The following is a 19,125-nucleotide window of genomic DNA, read 5'->3' as shown; positions in this document are numbered from 1 at the left end:
TATCAATATCTCCCTATTTCACCTTCCTGTCTCATCTGCAGAATAAAATAAATCATCTTAAACTTGAGTTTAAAAGCAAGCAGCTTAAAAAGGTAACTATTTGATAAGATAAAGAAAAATGCTTATGCTATTTTCTGTTCTGTACTCAAAATACTACTATTTCAGAAGTCTTCCCAAGTTTTTCTGCTCTTCACAGTTGTCCACAAGATGGAGCAGTTAAACTTTGATAAGCATACAGATTTTGAAGGGGGCGGCATATTACATTTATGTTCTAGCACAGCCCATATCATGTTTTTTGGTTTTGTTTTCAAAACCATACGCATTATCAGGCTGCATCTCCACAGATTACCACAAATTAATGTTGAAAGCAAGATGTAAGAATGACAGTGGTACTTGCATATCTAGTGCCTTTAAATTTTCTTTTAAAAAACAGGAGTGGGATTAAGGTTTGATTTAGTTATAGCATGAAGATGCCTTTCTCAGGTTATGTGATGTATCTATCACATAAGGAAGACAGGCTTAGCCTAGCCTTGAACACACCGCAAAGTCCTGTTTGGGAATGAGAGGGAGTCTTGAAGAAATGCAGACTTAATTGAAATATAGTACTTAGAGAAACAGAAAAAAAAAAAAGCGTAACACCAGAGAAAAGATGCACTTCAATCTCTTTCCCAGACTGAAAATTCACCTCATGGGGTCTGAAGATCAGAACCACGAAGAATAAAAGAAAATGAACCCACTGGCATAACTCTGTACCTTCATTTAACAGGTTTATTCCATCCTGCTTTCCATCCTGTGAGTGGCCTGGATCCAGAGAGGTTTGAGAAAGACTAACATCTGCTGAAAGTTGGTCCAGACTTTGAAAACTTTTTCTGTAAAACAAGTAATAAGTTTAAATAATAACACATTTAAAGATCCCACTAGAAATATTTTTCACGAAACGATTTTTTTTAGAGAAATAACTAATGAAAAAAAATATTAATCTGTCTTCACTTAATCAGTCTCTGTTTTTTGTTTCCCAAAAGATTGTTGTTTATTTTTTATTTATTTTTTATTTTTTTTTTTGTGAAAACTTTTTTTTTTCCCCTAATCCAAAGGAAGGAAATTTTCATGTTAAGTGAGAAACACAGAATTTTTCTAACAGATATTTCAAATAGAATACATTTAAGAGTATGCTATGGGAAATACATAATTTTGAGTTTTTCTGTTCCTTTAAAGGTGAATCTAAATATTCAACTTACTCATCCCATTGTTGATTGTGCTTTCTATAGAGTAGAGTGTCCAAGGCAACAGCATTGACATCCAGAGCTCCTGGGGAAGGCCACTGATTGGTGAGGTGAGTAGTTAATTCTTGTCTTGATCTCAAGTCATTATTCTTTAGTACAGTCCTGTGAATATAAAAAACAGTAAATCTGAGTCTATTAAAAACAATTCTTTAAGGTACAAAAAGAAAAACAAAACAAGTAGTCCCATCCAAGTCAATACTCTACTTCAAGTGACTGACAGACTGCAATTTTCATAAACCATCATAAGCGGGTTCACTTTTCCTGGGGAAGCAACTTAAGAACAGGAAAAGGTAAAATAACATTCTTCCTGCAAAAGCATTAAAAAACCAGCATCATTTTAAAGATGCTTTCTGTCTGCATAATGGTAATTAACAGACCAACTACTGGAACATAATTCCCTTTTTCCTCCCAATTCTGTGGGCTTTGAAGTGCAACCTGCCTCCTCCTCACCCTGAAATAAGTGTTTTGGGGGAATGAACTAAAACCCAGACATGTTAATTCCATTACATGCTTCCAGGCAAAACAAGACACGAAGTTATTCTGCGTTTTATCACCTTACAGTTTTTAGTAAAGTATATTTCTCCATTACTGAAAACACGTTAGTGGAGGTACCTTACAATTCAAATCAGTTTTGCTTCTTAGCCTTATGAAGCAGATCAGTTTTCTAAAGTTCTAGAAACAAGGAAGCTAATATGCTAACATCAGAAATCATCTACCAAAAACAATATAGAAACTAGGAGAGTACATGGTTATTCAGGTTCCAAGACGACATTAGCCTTTTTCCAGTAGTAAAAGGCAACCTCCAGCCTACTCTTGTGCTGTTGTTTAACTTAAGCAATATTATTTTTATTTCTAATTTACATATAAATTCTAAAATCTATGAAAACTAGGCAACAGTACATGCTGCTTTGCTAGTTTTAAAACCTGTGGCCTGAAGCAAATAGCTAATGTTGCAGTATCTCCATACTGAATGTACTCTGGAGTTCAAAGCCAAATGCCGTGCTGTTATCTGAAACACCAAACTGCACAGTGAATTGAAGAACTATTGATGGCAGACACATGTTCATATGAATTAACAAGTATTATTTTCAGCAGGTCTATTTTTACAATGCAGTTTTTAATTCTCATGATACCTGAACTGTTTAGACAAGAACCTCAACAAGGACACATAATCCCACCCAAAAAGACAAAATTCCCCACAAAGCAAGGTAAGACAGTAATGAGTTCAGTAAGCAATTTCTAGTAACTGAGTTTGAGAGAGGAGACAGTTACATGGCAGTTTTGCAAGAGAAAGCATTGAAGCACCAGAGTGAACAAAACTATTTTCAGGAAACTTTTCTCAAGAAGAATTCCATCTCAAAATGAAATTGTGGATGCCTCATCCATTCCTGGAGGTGTTCAAGACCAGGTTGGACAAGGCCCTGGGCAACCTGATCAAGTGGGCAGCATCCCTGCCTATGGCAGGGGTTTGAAACTGGATGATCTTTAAGGTCCCTTCCAACCCGAGCCATTCTATGGTTCTGTGAATTCCTGCAGCTTTTGTGCAAGATTTTTGTACATCAGCTATTCTACCCTTGGATCTCCCTCAAGTTCCTGCTCTCTGAGGTGTGTATGAAGGAAACACTTTCATAGCTTGAAGCTCTCCATAATTTCAAATATCTTTTGTGTTACTCACTTCCCTGTGGTGTTTCCCTAATCCCCGGGGGTACCTTGAACATTAAACAGGTCTGTTAAAAGGCTTGTTGGCCTGAGGAAGCTGAATCACTGACCTGGCAAGTCACTATGAGGTTAGATACCTGGGCTGCACGACCTCCTGACCCAGGAGGGCTTGCATGCTTTCAGTGAGGTTTCCTAACAGGACACCCAGTGTATATTAGCAACAACGCACACAGTAACTAAATGCAAACTCATACACGTATATGTAAATTCCCATCTGGGTGACTCCTGTACATTATCACCACACAACTCAGCAGCTCTGCTAAGTTACTAAGAAATAAATACAGTGAGTGAGGAGGATAAAAAACTACACATCTGCAGACAAGTTGCTAACAGTAGAATTTCGGTATTTTACATGAGTTTCTATATCAAGGCTTGCTCCACAAATCCTCATGCTACTGTAACCTGAAATTTCATCCTTGCTGCATGGAAAAAAGTTCTGAAGCAATGCCTAACCAAACTCTTCCAAGGATTTTAGAGCAATAACATTTGAAGACAGTACTGGGAGTTCACAACTTAAAGTTCTCCACCGCGCTAAGCAAGGGAAACAGGCACTACATAGGATACAGAAGTAACTCTTCTCATATTATTTTTTATATAAAAATATCTTTGAATATATAAAATCAGTCCAAACACAGTATTCAGCTTTTATGAAATAGCAATAAAGATAATAGGAAATTTGAGAAAATGCTCATAGCAGGTGCTAGGAGTTCCTACCTATTCTTTCAGCTTTGCAAATTATTTAGCTGTTTGTCCTCTTGCAGTCATTCTTAAAGCATCACAAGATTTAACTGCAGCAAGCATTTGTGAATGGCACAGTTCGCAAACAGCTATTCTTTTATGATAAACAAAGGCAGTATCAATTCACATACAATAACCAGACTTATTTTCAGAGTCAAAGTATGAAATTGCACAGTTTACATCATTCTCAAACTCCCAGTCGTCATAAATCAGTAGTGATACTGCCACAAACTTTCAAAAAGGGGAAGAAATGGAGACAAAAGGTTTACCACACAAGCTAAAAAGGAAGCAAATATGATCACATTTTAGTGAAAACAAGCATGTGAATGTCCAAACACTCAATGTGAAAAATGATCCTCTATAATATTGAGTGCTCCCCTACTCTAATGATTGGTCCAAAGAGGCATTCTGGAAGAAGCCTCAAAAGGCAATGATTTATTTTATCCAAGGCAGAATTAATTTTTACAGTAGAACTCTATTCGCCAGAATGCCAGCATTGTAACTAGTGCTGATCAGCTCTAGGTTGCAATACTTTAACAGCTCAAGTAGGACTTTTCTTAATAATCATGAGTGCAATGAAGATTAGAGCATTTCTCCACATGCTTAATGTCAGACTGTATAACCAAGAGAAGAATATTACTATTGAAACTTATATATCTGCCAGTATAGCAAAATAAGTTATCTATATAAAAAGTTTCTGAGAAAAAAAAATAAAGACTCAAAACAAAAATAAGAAACAAAGAATTGGTGGACAGGTACAAAAGGCAAACAGGGATATTGGTGACATTTCTAAATTTCACAAAACATTCAAGAATAAAATGCAAATTTAGCATTTTTTGTAATTTACACACACACACACAGGAACTCTCTGGGTCTCGATTGGAAAATATCTCAAATCTGTGGCAAAGTGATATATGCAATCTTCTGCATAAAATGATGAAAGCAGGCCTGCAGTAAAACATACTAAACTGGAAAGGCCTATGTATGAACAGATTTTATTCTACCACCTCAGCTCTGAAGAATGAAACACAGGCAAGAAGTACCTGCTGAAAAGCAGCTGTAGACCAAGCAAGCAAGACTCCAAGCACAGACTTGTCATAACTTTTAAGCATCACTTAAACGGAACAAAATCCCTAAACCATCCAAACCAAAGAAAGATTAAAGATCAAACTATAAAGATCAAACTATACAGCTTTAATTTTATATATAATTTGATAAAATATCATTCTATTCATAGTGGTTTTATAGCTGTGATGATTTCAGGATGACGCCATATAAGGCCTGGATAAGATAAACTAAGCCATTTAACACAGGGGTAAAAGCAGCATGACTCCGTTTGAATGGAAGAAAAGCAGCGTGTGAGATATGGCTTAACAGGGCAGGGCATCCTGGTGAGACTGTAGAGTGCAGAAAGTTTTATGCAGAGTAGAGAGAATGTGTAAAAATAGACTCAAAATAAAGGAGAGGGCTTAAACTTATTTATGATACATCATCTAAACTAGAAATGAAAAAAAAATCTTGGCTGAATGCTTCTGAACTTATTTCCCACATTCAGTGTGATATCTACCTGCAATCATTTCCATCCCTTTACAATCATGTTGGCAAAGAAGTAGCAGAAGCTGTCTTTTGGGACCTAAAGATACAAAATAATTATTTTTCTCCTGCTCTCAACGTTTTTGCCCTAAGCAGTTTTTATCACAACAAATATTTTTATGAAATACCTTCATATTGTGTTTAAAGTTCTGAAAAACATTTAAAAAAATGGCAGGCAGAGAGAAGACATTTCTAATTTTTTGGAAGTGATTACTGAACTGCTATTTTTGTACTGAAAGATGGTAAGTAAAAAACCTAGTCCTTCATCCAATAAACTTGCTTTCATCCAGTGAGTAACAGGAACAGCCAGAATATTAACATCAGGTTTGTGCAGCTGCTCACAGAACCATCTCCACATGCTTTTGACTTGCAGTGCTTAAATTGTGTATTTAAGGAGTAAGGAAAAGTGAGAGCAGTGAAATCTTATTACAGACCTCAAGATAATCAAAGTACAAGAAATCAGCAAGCAAGTATTCTGGAGAGTACCTTACAAAGACAGAACAAGTGAATACTAGTGGAGAAGGATGGTTATTTCATGACTTACATTTTTGAGATGATTTATTAAGGACAAGCAGAATACCATTACGTACAGTACATGCACAATAACAAAATGCAATAAACAAATTACTGATCTACAGTCTGTTGCCCTTTCAGTTGTTCTGGTACAGTCGTTCAGGAGCTATTCCAAAAAAGGATCACAAAAACAATTGTTTTTTTTTTGTTTTTGTTTTTCTTTTAAAGTAACCTTTAAAATTTAATTAATGAGCTAATTCCATAGTTCTACTTGCACTAGCATTGCTTTTGGCAGCTCAGCTCCTTCTCAGAAAGATACGAAATTGTTCCTCTGAATTAACACATCTAAAACTTCTGTAACTTAAAATGTGACCTGATTCATTTTGTTCATTTATAGGGGAGAGACGGGAACAGGATACAGTCTGCACACAGGGTTCCTGTGTACAAAACGCAAATGATATAAAAACGTGATTATCTTTACTTACTTACTATCCTGTTATGATATTTATCTTTGGGAATTTAAAAATAGATTAAAAAAATAATAATTTCAAGTGCAAATAAAGCTAATATAGAAAAGCCTCATCTTGACAACCATTTCTCTGGTCTCACATCAGCTAAATACTGTTTCTAATTAGCCCTGGGTTTATGTCATTGGAAGACATTGTCTCTGGAAGACCCATTTACATAGATTTTGTTGTTTAATAAAAAAGGTAGTTCAATTTCCAGTTATACCTACGAAAAACCAGTAATTTCTTACCTGCAAGTTTAATTTCTCCAAATCCAGAAAATGCCAGTCCAGTTGGCAATTTGCCCTCCTACCAGCAGATGGAGACAGGAAATAAACCAAACAGACTAATTCCCTAAGAAAGGGAATTATATCAGATGAATGCTCCAGTTCAAGAACTACCTGAGTAGTGAAAAGTAAAAGTGAAAATAAAAGCTTAAAAATAAAAATAAAAACATTTGAATAAGAAAGAACAAGCTTTAAAACCATTATTTAGGACAGGAAATATGGAATGCAAACTCAAATTAATAGCATACATGGATATAACTGAAATCTGCAAGAACAACTCTAAAACAAAAGGGAACTCTCAAACTGTCAGTAGTTTAGCAAGACAGTGAGGTGTCTGGACTGGTATATCATTGGACTTTGAGAAATTAGATCAGCAGGTATGAAAATGAGTTACTTACCAGTGGATTTTGATGCTGTAACATATCACCTCTCTCAGGTGTGTGCCCTGTGCACAGGCACAGTATTCCCCAAATTTGATGCCAGAGCTCCCAGCAGACTTTCTAATGGCAGCCGCTGCAGTGAAAAAAAAGCAGGCATGTCCTACCACACCAGTTTTTTTACTGTTTCTGACTGGCCAACAGATCTTCGTGTTAACAGCAATGGTACTGAGGTGTGCCACAGAAGAGATTCCCTTGATGCTTCTTCAGCAACCTTTTTAGTCCTCCTTTCATATCCCCTAGAGGTCTTGAAACGTATCCTCCAGCAACAAAATTACCGTCATCAATTTTATACATCTTTTCATCTCCTTGACCTTTACAGCTGCAGCTTGACTCTTGATTTCTAATCTAATTACAATGGAGATTTTATTTCAGAATACAGACATCATCCAGAATGGATACAAACACACTACAGTTCAATTTGCATGTGCTCATTAACATACTACAGGAGTGCAGTATGGACATCTCCTCTTCTTGGACAAATAACCAAGCCCAATTCCTCTGGAGGAGGATAACGGGCAAATTCCAACCAACTTTCCTGGATATCAAGTCCTGACTGAAGGCAAAAAAAAAAATAAAAAAAATACAGAAAATAAAACAAATGAACCTGACTAGCAACCAAATCATTTAAAAAAACAAAAAAAAAAAAAAGAGAGAGAGAGCTTTTAATTCTGTTCTTCAACTTTTTTTCCGGCAGATGAACTGAAAGAACTCCTAGAAAAAACAGGGGGGGGTTGTTTTGTTTTAGACAGATTATCAAATTTGCCTTTAGTAAATAATCCCTCAAATGGAGTTTGTTATTCAGTGGATAGTAAGGATTTTTCCACAGCAGCTACATAAAGACAAACTACCTGTCCATAGCTGAATCTCTTCTAAAAGGACACTTCTAAAGGAGTAGCAGGCAGGGTGGAAAAACAAACAAACAAACAAACAAAAGAAAACCAAACAAAACTAAAACCAGAACAGATCTGGAAAACGCACAGAAACTGTGCGTTTCTGGTACAGTAGTCTTGTCAATAATCTGTTGCTATTTTAACATGTTTCCTTTGCATTCATTAGAAGCAGAAAATCAACTGTAAAACAGCTACATCCAACATAAGATAGATCTCTATAGAAAACTACTTGGCAAAACTAGCATATAAACTCCATTAGAATGTCATGGGTCTAACTTAAAAAAAAAAAAAAAAAAAGAAAAAGTGAGTATGGATATTGACTCTTACTTCTCTTAATGTGAAGGACAGAAAACCATGTTGGTTTGGAAAAAAAGAAAAGGAAAAAACAATGTAGCTTCAGAGTCTAAGGCAATTACAGAATGAGGAGAATGCAAGATAAAAATCTGATCCAAGGAAAATGGGAAGAAAAGCAAAACAAAATGTAAAAGCTCTGAACACCGGACATTTAAAACGAAGAAATGGGAAGGAAAGAAAAAGGAAGCAAATAAAAATATTTTCCAGGCATTATCTGGTTCATAATTTGGGTATCAAAATAAGGAAAAAATTATGTTAAGTGGCTGCATAAGTAAACCTTAAGGACAAACATAATAAAGGCCAAACTAAATCTCAGCCACTTGCCACCCAAAAAGAAAGGCAGCTAGTAAAAGCCTCTTGGTCAACAAATCAGTTAACAAAATACATACTTACTTGATTATGACTTCAAGCATTTTTTTTTTAATTTATTTTAAGCCTTTCAAGAAATCACTTCTCATGTTTTAGTTTAACAAAACACTAAAAAAATCCTGACACAAAGCCTTATAACTAAATATCAAAGAATGAAAAATATATTGCTTTCTAAGTTTTTTTTTTAATTATCATCCTTTAAAAGAAAAAATACATTTCTGTGACTGCATGTGTATGCACACTGGTTAAGTCTGTTTTCATCTACTCAAACTATTTTCATTTTATAAAAACTTTAAATCTTGTTCTGAAAGTATACAATGTATTTTCCTATTCCTTTATACTGGAATTAACATAATTTATATTGATTTAATCAGATAAAAAATAGCCAAAATAAATTCTAATCTAAGGTAATTTAAATATTTTCATCTGTCTAAGCAATATTAAAATAGATTGACACTATATATCAATGACAAAGTATCACTGATATCTCACATCTTTCATCTCTGAAAATAGAATACTTACCATACTAACCTAGCACTATTCTACACACACAAAAAACATGTCTATTTTTACTATTCGACATTTAAAGTCTGTCTTAATTGGGTGTTAAACTTCATGTGGTTTGTGTTTTATACATTAGAAGAATATATATGAAAAAAAATGTTCAACTCTTCTTGTTTACTAGTTTTTCCTATAAGTATCAAGGAGCAAACCTCTAGTAAATGAATACAAGAGCAAAGAAATGAAGCAAGAAAAATTCAGAATCTCAGAAGCAAATAGCAATTCAAGTCTATTTATCTAAATGGGTAGAGCAGATGAAGATCAAATTCAGTCTCCATTTTTGCATTCAACGAGTTGCTGATTACATATTACAACTGGCTTACCCTATTTTTAGTTGATATCTATCCACTCTGTTCACAGTGCAAACATCAAATTTCAAAAATCCTTTTATGAAATCCAAGTCTCAGGTTCACCTATTCTAGACATGAGACAATTCTGGAGTTAAATTTGGAATGGAATTGAAATGAATAAATTTATACTTCTTGTACAGGTTCTTTAGCATTGCAATGCCAAAGAAAATATTCTTTTTCTGCCACATTTCAGGTAACATTAACTGAGGATGGAAATCCATAATCCATACAATATGCTTCCCTACTGGGAATATGGATCATTAGCCTTGAAGTCCTCAAAGGGCCAATATTTTTCATTCCTAATTGGAAAGGCCTTACTTTAAATTCTCCATTGGATAAACATTCTGGAATTTGGAAAGCGTACAGTGCTAATGTCCTGCTAACTTAAAGCTTTCTTGCTGTGCCACTTTAGTTACTATGCCTTTATCCGTGGAAGCATAGCTATGGAAGAAAAGAGAAAGGATGCCACTATAAAGACAGATTTTAATATTCCATATTAGCAATACAACAAAGGTGTTTTTTTTATTATTAAAAATATAGAATGGCTTTTTTTTTTAAATTATTATTAAAAAGCCATTAGAATGGAAATAAGTATGCAAAATTGTCCAATGAAAGTCCTCAAATGAAAGATTCTCAAATCTACTAAGAAAAATAAGGAAAAAAAATAGAGAGAAGAGAGAAAAGACTCCTAGCAACACAGTATTTTCCACCTTAGAATCAGCCAGCATTTTGCTGCAGATACATGACCACTGCTTGTCCCTGATGACACCAGTAACATAAAAGCCTTTTATAAAAGACCTTTATATATATTTTAAAATAAACCTTTTCAAGCCACTACTTAAAAGTTCAGAATCAGACTTGATTCTTTAAATTCTTTATGAGAATTTAAAAAGAAATCTCTCAACTACATCTTGCATACTAAGTCCTCTTCTTCAGGCTGCTATCCATCCAGAAAGTTTGGGTTTCCTGCAGCACAACAAACCCCCCAGGCCCTCCGGGTTCTAAGAATACTGTGTCTTCCCTCAGGTCCAAGTCTTGGCTGCAATTTTGTTTAATTCTGCGTGTTTCTTTACTCCGTTGCTCTGTATTGCAGGAAATCTACGTACTGCACCCAGCTGTAGACCTTTTCCTCGTTACACTTTCAAGCAAAAAGAACACTCCCATGTCTTGTCAGATCTGCCTCACTGGAAACAGGACTTCTCTTGCTGCCTATCCACGCCTTTGTGAAACACAGAAGGCATTTATACAATAATGCAGCAAACTTCAAAGGAAAGAATTCCTCAGAAACAAAATCAAAACCACTGCGTACACTAAACAGTTACACCATCTGTCAGAATATGCAATATTTTTCTAAGATATGTTTCACAAGTTAAAAAAAAAAAAAGTACTGATTGAGAAAACAAGGAGCTGAGAACAGACCAGACTGCGATAATGAAGTTTTAAAACTGATGCTGCAAACCTACGGGAGACAGGACAGCATGATAAATAACTGTGTGCCTAACGTGAACTCTGGTTTGACAGTGAGGATCCATGAAGGCTTTAAAAGGAAAGATGAATTAACACTCAATTTTGATGTTTTGATGTTCTAGTAAAGAAATTCACCAAATAGATCAAACAATAAATTTTAATATTCTAGTTCTAACAAACTGGATTTACTATACTTATGAAGTTGAGCCAATATTTTATATATATATATATATTTTTTTTAAAAAAAAAACGCTTTACAAGAGGACTATCTGAAAACAAAGGTTAGATAGCTAAAGAAATGCCCCAATTTTCCCGTTTCTCTAGATGATGTAGCTTTTGAGGGAAGATTACAAAAGCAGGCAACCCACATTTATAGTTTTACTCATGAGGGAACACAAACTGCAGGTTAGGATTTCAAACCTTTTGCTCAGACTCTTACGTTTCTACCTCCTTGGATGAGCTTCTCTCTGCTTTGTCCTTGACAGAAAGGTTATAGCCTACAACCTCTACAACCTTGTGCCCCCCCAAGGTGTGCCCTTCCCCTGCCTGCTCCTGGGCCAAGTATTTGTGGCAGCACTCTGAAGGCACTCAAGTAGCTCCAAACCAAACCTTACAAATGGACAAAAAGCACCAATACTACTGTCATAAGCGAGTTTCTAACTAGGGCATGAACTGTCTTTGGAAGTGAATCATTTCTGCTGCAAAGAATACATCTTCCTCTAATCTGCAGTTAATCTAACTCCAAAATAGATCTGTTAGGACACAGTGCATTTCAAACAAAGAGAAGCTCATTTTGCCAGTCATGAATTTACTTCAGCAGGCATGAATTTACTCTGGCATGCTGCTCTCAGAACAATTATGACTGTGCTCAGGTGCTGCTGAGAATGAGCTAATGTATTTTTCTGAAAGGCTGGGAGGATATCTTAGCCTGAGCTCGATGCAGTGCTGAAAAATATATGTGAACACAGTGTACTCCAGCAGTCAATACCTGGAAGACAGCAAAGCGTAAGCAGCAGGCTGTGCACCGCTCAGAAGTGGAAACATGCACAGACCATTTGCTCTAATTTCAGTGTCACTGTTGCAAACAGTCTCTCAGGGTTGCAACTAAACTGCCATTTACAGCCTCTACAAAGACATTGATATTATCCAGATAGGAACTGCATCGCTGAGTCTATCAGACAGGTAGATTAAAATCTTAAGAACGCAGTACAAGCATTATTTGGGCCTTGAAAAAAAACTGACTATTTCCAAAGTAACAGCCAGACAAATTAAATAAATCTAACTTCAAGATCTGCTAAATCATATAAGAAGTTCTTAATTATACAGACATGCTTAATACAATGTGATACATGAGCATCACTACAATTTAATTTGAGTCTTATTTGTGCCATAACCAAAGACAGAACTCCAATCACAGAGGAGTTTCCTTGAGTTTCCTTCCCTGCATGTACTCCTCCACAAAGCACCAGAACAAAACAGTGATGTGGGGAGAAACAGCAGGAGGAGATAAACAGAGAGCTATAAAACAATAAAGCAACTGACAAAGCTAAGAAATATATTCTCAATATATGGGATAAATTATATATATATATATATATTTTTTTTTTCATTTATGTATGTACGTATTTTGCACCCATGGGGAGAAAGACGTCATACCATCTTACACCAGGCATACTGGCCTAAAAACCCGAAAAATACATTAGAAGAAAATCAGTATTAGTAAAAATTACACAAATCACTCTCATTATTACAACAAAATCACAGCAGAAAAAGATATATGTTTTGAAGCATTTAATGTTGAGTTTTACCTTTGTTTACAATGCTTTCCTTTTTCCTTAGCATTTAAATTATTTTTTTTTTTTCTGGTAAAGTGATTAGCTTTCATAACATCAGTGAGTCACTATCCAGGAGATGAGTCACTATTCAGGAAATTGATGGAATCCCTCTTGTAATCATGTATCAATATTTAACATATAAATATCAATTTCAGATACAGAATCTCAACTTAAAACCTTAAATTTGCAAAAGATCAGCAGAGAAATTTTGACTTAGGTACAGCTAAGTGTGTAAGCTAAAAGAAAGACCAAGAATCACTCAAGGGGAAAAAGAAAAAGCCTGGTAAGCTGAGATGAAGAGTTATAATGCAAGACTGTTATGGGCCATTTCATATTTTCCCCAGTCACTCCTCTGACTGATGGGATAGATGATCAAAAAAAGTTTGGAGACTACTCCTCCAAGATGCATCCAACGCTTCTCTGCAGGATCTTAGAAGGAGAAATGGCTGCCCTTGTCATTTTGAATACCCCAGGATCCAGTTCCTTGATTTGATCTCTCTTTCCCATTGTGTTTTGACCGTTGTGAAAATCAAACTATTTTCTTCAGTTAAAAACTCCAAGGATCATGGGCTTCTCCTGCCTGTCCTCCTGGGAGCTGTTAATTTTAAGCAATTCCTTTAAGAACTTCTCCACCCTCCCTGTAAGGAAGACTGTTTTTGTAGATTAGTAGAGCCAAAGCACTGTCCTCTCATGCTGAGCTGCTGTAAGCCCCAGGTGCAGCCAGACTTGGGTTGTTTCAAATTGGTGTAACCAGCCACCACATACATAGAGTGCACTGTTTACTGGGCCATAAAATGAACAGCGAGAGGACCAGACCCAACAGTAGGATGTAGCAGTATAGATTAGTAGTTATATATATGATAGTGCCCAAAAGCTTGGGCACTAAGATGCAAGTTGGGTCACAAGTACAACTTCTGTAAGCTCTACCGAATCCCAAACCAAATGCTCCAATTACTATTTATACATGACTGCAAGTATCTTCAAAACCACATCTGTCCTTTGCTTTGGAAACCTTTAGAAGTAACAGAACCATAAAATTAATGCCCTCACTGCAACAGTGACAGCAAACATTTCTCAAGGAAGCAGATTAAAGCCAGAATATGCCTCCATTGCCCTTACTACAACTGACAATCACCAGGCAATCATTTCATTTGCGGATACTGAGCATGGTAAAAGAGCAAGAACTGTTCTTCTTGATCAGCTGTGCATTTGTTTAAATATGCCTGACTGATAATCAGGTGGTCTATTGCAGTTTCATGGTCTAACCCGGTTTGCCATCAGTTTGCCAAAGAGAGACATCCAACCCTCAGATGGCTGGGCATATTATTAAGAAATCCAATTAAGTTGAGATACATTATTATTTTTCTCTCCTGTGAATAACTAATTTGACAAATTTTCAGCCTCACTATTTTAAAAAAAAAAAAAAAAAAAAGGTATTTGTGAGATTCATGAAATAGCTTTTAACTAGATTAAAAACTGTTTATTGTAGTTTGGATACTCAAGCTTGAGAGCCAAAGTTAAGAATACTGAAACTGTAGATCATTAAGTTTTTCATAGCAGCTCTAAGACAAAAATGATGAGTTGTTCCCATTTCTGTATACATTCTGTGCTTTATATCAAATTGCGTTATTAAATATGAATATGGAAAAGGTTCTATGTGGGTAATCTAGTTTATAACCTAAGGTCTTGTTGACCACTAGTGTTATCTCATTTCCAAGTCAGCAACAATAACAATCTGTACTGCCAAGAAAGTCAAACCTCCATTCCCCTCTACTTTTATTTTTGGAAGCAGACCTAAACAGACTCAGATTCTGCCCAAATCCATTAATTCATTGAGAAAATAGGTAAAATATTTTGACTTGCATGCCTTTGAAATACAATTTTGGAAACATCAACAAACAAACAAAATTTGAAGCAGTAGAACCTTTTACCTTAGCAACAACAGCCAGTGGAAGAGAACAGCAACATTAAAAACAAAATATAGAATGTTTATTTTATAATAGTTTCCATTACACAGAAAACGATCCTAAATCGGATCTCAAAGTATTTGTACAAACATTAATGTGATATGCCTCAGACAGAATTACAATCCCAAACTTTCTCTTCGCTGCCGGTAAAAAACCAAAAAAAATCCAGAAAGATTATAGAATACATTCACAAATGCAAAATGCTAAAAATGGCACGAGAGCAAAACAGTCGGTATGGAATTCCGTGAACACTGTTCTAAAACAGCTGGACCATAAAAAGCAATTGGCCAATACTCATGCCTCATTACAGACACATTAGTGATAGAACATTCAGTTGCCAGGTCAGCACTTCATCCTTGGTCAGGGAAAACAAACAAACAAAAAAAACACCCACAAGTAAAAAAGAACAATTAAAAGATGCTAATTACGTCTGGTGTTCACCATTAAAAAGCTGTTAGAAGTATTCCTTCCCTTCCCTATCCCACATTAGGAATTATGGGCTCCTAACACACTTCAAGAAGAGTTTATCTGACAGGCAGTCTCTGCTCATACCTCTCTCTCCAATTATCTAGCATAGTCCAGGATCCTGACTGCAGGGTCTCACAAACAGCTATACAAGAACACACTGTCAAGATACAACAGAACTTTTCCACAATTTAAGCCTTTACATTTAAGCCAACAAATAAAATTAAACCCCAAAGATTAGAGATCTTTGCGACAGTCAAATTTCATACAGCTCAATGGACAGCAGGTCTGAATGCTCCAAGTTTCCAAATATCAGGATTTAAATGAACTCACTTTCCACTCCCAATAACATTTTCCCTACTTCACCCTTACCCCAAAATACTAAGGCAGGCCAAAAAGTATATAAAGAGTCATTAGCTATATCAGTAAGTTCATTAAAGAACTCTGGAACAAGTATCTCTCAAAAGTGTACATACAATCAGGAAGAACAAAGTACTACTCAGGGGATTTTTTTATTATTATTATTTTTCCCCTTTGTTTTTGGAATTGTGGCATAAATATAATGCAAATGCTGTATTCCTGGGGATTTTCACAGAACCATTTCAAGCACTGGCAAACAATGACTTCCCACAAGATGGAGTCAGGGGGAACTTTGTTTACAAGCCAGAAGCACGTTTTGCTGCACAGAACAGACCCTTCTGTGAGACCCTAGGCAGAGGGAACCTGCATATCCTAAAGCGTCTTTATATTCTCCTCATTCTGCATTATGTCAAAGGGCACATCTCACTTCCATTTTACTTCAGGGCTCAGACATAAAAATTGCCCCAAATCTAAGATAAACTTATTTAGCTTGTGTTTGTCATGAACAGAACAGAATATAGTTACTGCAGTTGTATACTGTTGTGGCAATTTATCACCTCACAGTGAGTTGTCCATCTAAGTGGATCTTTAAACAATGCCAGAGTGCCTCTGAAAAATGATGGTACCGTCTTACACAACAGACAGAGCTATGAGGATAAATTACCTAAGGACATAAGACACTCAAATATTTACCGTATTAAAAGTCAATTATGATATTAAAAGATTTAAGCCTTTTCCTGTTGTTTTAGTCTTTCACGTTGCTTTAAAGATTAAGGTAAGTAGAAAACTTTCATCAAATTGAATATTTTTAGGGTTATAGGATGAACTCCTACTGTGTCTAAGACACACACAGATAAAATAGAACCTGTACAAAGAAAGAAAATAAATAGTTTTGTCCTCTCTTGCTTCCCTACATTTTAAAAAAGTTTTTTTTTTTTTTTAAAGAGTAATATTAAATCTGAAAGTAATAAAATATGAAGAAGATTTTAGAGAAAAATGTCAAAAATTTAAGGAAGCTTACTCTAAACAACTTCAGATTTGCAGAAAAAAGCTTAGAATTACTCTGTCTTACACTGCTGCATTATTTTCAGGGGAAGGATTTCTGAATAAAAGATTTGTCAGGAACACAAAAGCTACAACAAACCGATTTCTATAAGGAGTTTGACTCATTTCCACAGGACCAGAAGTTCTTCATATTGTATATTTAAATAAATTAAATAAAGTTATACTGCTTTAATAATGTTTCTCTGTCATACTAACTTACAACTGGTCTTGCAGTTCCACAATGATATATTCCAGCTGTTCCTTCTCCATTTTATGGGCTAGATCCATATCTTCAATTCTTTGTAACAGCAGTTTATTTTGTGAGACAGATTCGGATAGCTGGTTTTCTCTGAGCCGTACCAGTTCTTCAAGGTAACCCTGGAAATAAAAGTATTAGAAAGACTTAACAACCAGCAAAGTTTTCTTTAAGTACGTTCAGGTTTTCTGGTTTAAAATGTATACAATTCTATTTTATTTATTCTTTTTTAAACTGACTAGTAAAATGACTTATGATTAGTAAGGTGTTTCCTAATAGATACTGAGAAAATCCTGTATTTACCTATATTCCACACTTGGAATAGAAAAACGGATGAAACTACAATAGAGGAATGCCACTCGTATGAAACATTAGTTCAGTTTCCAGAAACATAAAGTAATCACTAGCACAAGAAAAAGATCAGGACTCAATGACTTTACAGATGCAAGATGTTAGATATTGTGCAAGAAAGACAAGAGAAGAATGTAGCTATAAGTATCCATATAGTTAATGAAAAGGATCCAGTATTATTATCAAAAAAAAAACAGTTTCTGTGAAAACCTCTTTCTTAGAACAGAAAGGTGCAGTACGACATTACATATTAAAATGACAGAGAAGAAAGTTATTGATGTGAAGATTTGTCTACAGGAAAGTATAAGGTAGGAAAACTGATAAAGACCACCTCTAGAAACATTGGACGCGTATAGCTGGAACATGCATGTGCATTATATCAGTTTCCCAGCTGATACTATAAAAGATACGAGGCAGTACTAACCATACTCCAACTAATTCATCATTTACAAAAATCCACAATGCAAGTATTTAACAGCAGCTGTGATAGCAGGATTGTCACTAAGAGTGTAACTTACCTGCTTACAATACTATGAAGGTATTTCATTTTCTTTACAATCACAGTCTGAGAACTTCAGATACGAGTAACTTCTTACTGGCCCTTCTTAGCCACAGCTGGATACAATTAGTCTATAGTCCATGACATTTTGCACATTCCTTGAAGCTTGCAGGAAAACATATGCTTTCACAGGTGTGAATATGAAGAAACAAAGTAGTTTTCAAAAGGACTTGGAACAGGTGTCCTGTTATATTAAGTACACAGGTATCATATTTGCTGGCCAGGAAAGCACTAGTAAGATAGTAATTATCACCATGAAGAGGATAAAGGTGTTGGAGCACCTCTTGTATGAGAGGAGGCAGAAAGAGCCAAGACTGCTCAGGGAGGCAATCCCACCACTGTGTATCAATATTTAATGGGAGGGTGTAAAGAGGGCAACATCAGACTTCTCAGCACTATCTGATGAAGAGAAGACAAACTGAAAAATGTGAAACTTCATTTAAACAGGAAAAAAAAAAAAAAGTTTAAATGAACACTGAAATATGTTGTCTAACCAGGCTTGGGACTTTTTGTCACTGAGACTCAGACTACTTCACAGCCTGACTGAACAAGACCCCAAGCAATCTGCTCATTTACTTTTCTTAGAGCAGTGGGGCTGGACTAGGCAATCTCCTGAGGTGCCTTCTGACCACAGCATCCAACTACTCTGTGATTCTTACATTACGTATGAATGTAGAGTGGATAGAACTGCATGGGATAGGAAGTTATTTTGGTTTCACTGCAAGTTCCAAGGAATCTCGAGAGCGTCTTAGAGTGCCTAATTCTGTCCCATCAAGCATTACTGTTATTGTGACTTTTTAGCTACTCCCCAGAGCTCTAAGTAGTGCTTTGAAAGTACTTAATGATACGTTAGGACATAAGCAAATTTTCTGCCTCCCAGAAACATCAAATGTTTAAGAAAGAGATTTTACATGAGAAACATCAGTATACGTAACAAAATACTATGAACAGTAAATACCTGTTATCTATAATGACATGAAGATGCATCATCCCACCAAAGTATACAAAATTCCAGTATAAACAGTACACAAAGAATTTCTGAGTTTACGACACAAAAAGGAGCAGCTTATACCATGCCAAAATAGGCAAAAGATAATTTGCAGATAACTAACAAATGTGTAAACAATGACTCATTAATCTGGACAAAAGACAACTTGGAAAAGACAATCTCTAGGGTGGCATTGAGAGGGCAAGAAGGAACTGACTGTTGGTAATTTT

The 19,125-nt window shown here is 35.6% G+C and overlaps 1 protein-coding gene across 1 annotated transcript in view; it reads right to left on the bottom strand.

The window, feature by feature from the left end:
* Positions 1–19,125, bottom strand: part of RUNDC3B (RUN domain containing 3B) — a 51,126-nt gene that overhangs the window by 3,096 nt on the left and 28,905 nt on the right. The window contains exons 8-10 of the mRNA XM_084508449.1: positions 16,962–17,119; positions 1,239–1,385; positions 754–869 (exon numbers count right to left, since the gene is read on the bottom strand). Of these exons, the coding sequence (XP_084364575.1) occupies positions 754–869; positions 1,239–1,385; positions 16,962–17,119 (421 nt within the window). The remainder of the gene's footprint in view (positions 1–753; positions 870–1,238; positions 1,386–16,961; positions 17,120–19,125) is intronic.

The sequence above is a fragment of the Aythya ferina genome, assembly GCF_964211825.1.
Source record: "Aythya ferina genome assembly, chromosome: 2".
Classification (NCBI taxonomy): Eukaryota; Metazoa; Chordata; class Aves; order Anseriformes; family Anatidae; genus Aythya; species Aythya ferina.
The sequence above is the reverse complement of the archived record's forward strand: the minus strand, read 5'-3'. Positions and strand labels throughout refer to the sequence as shown.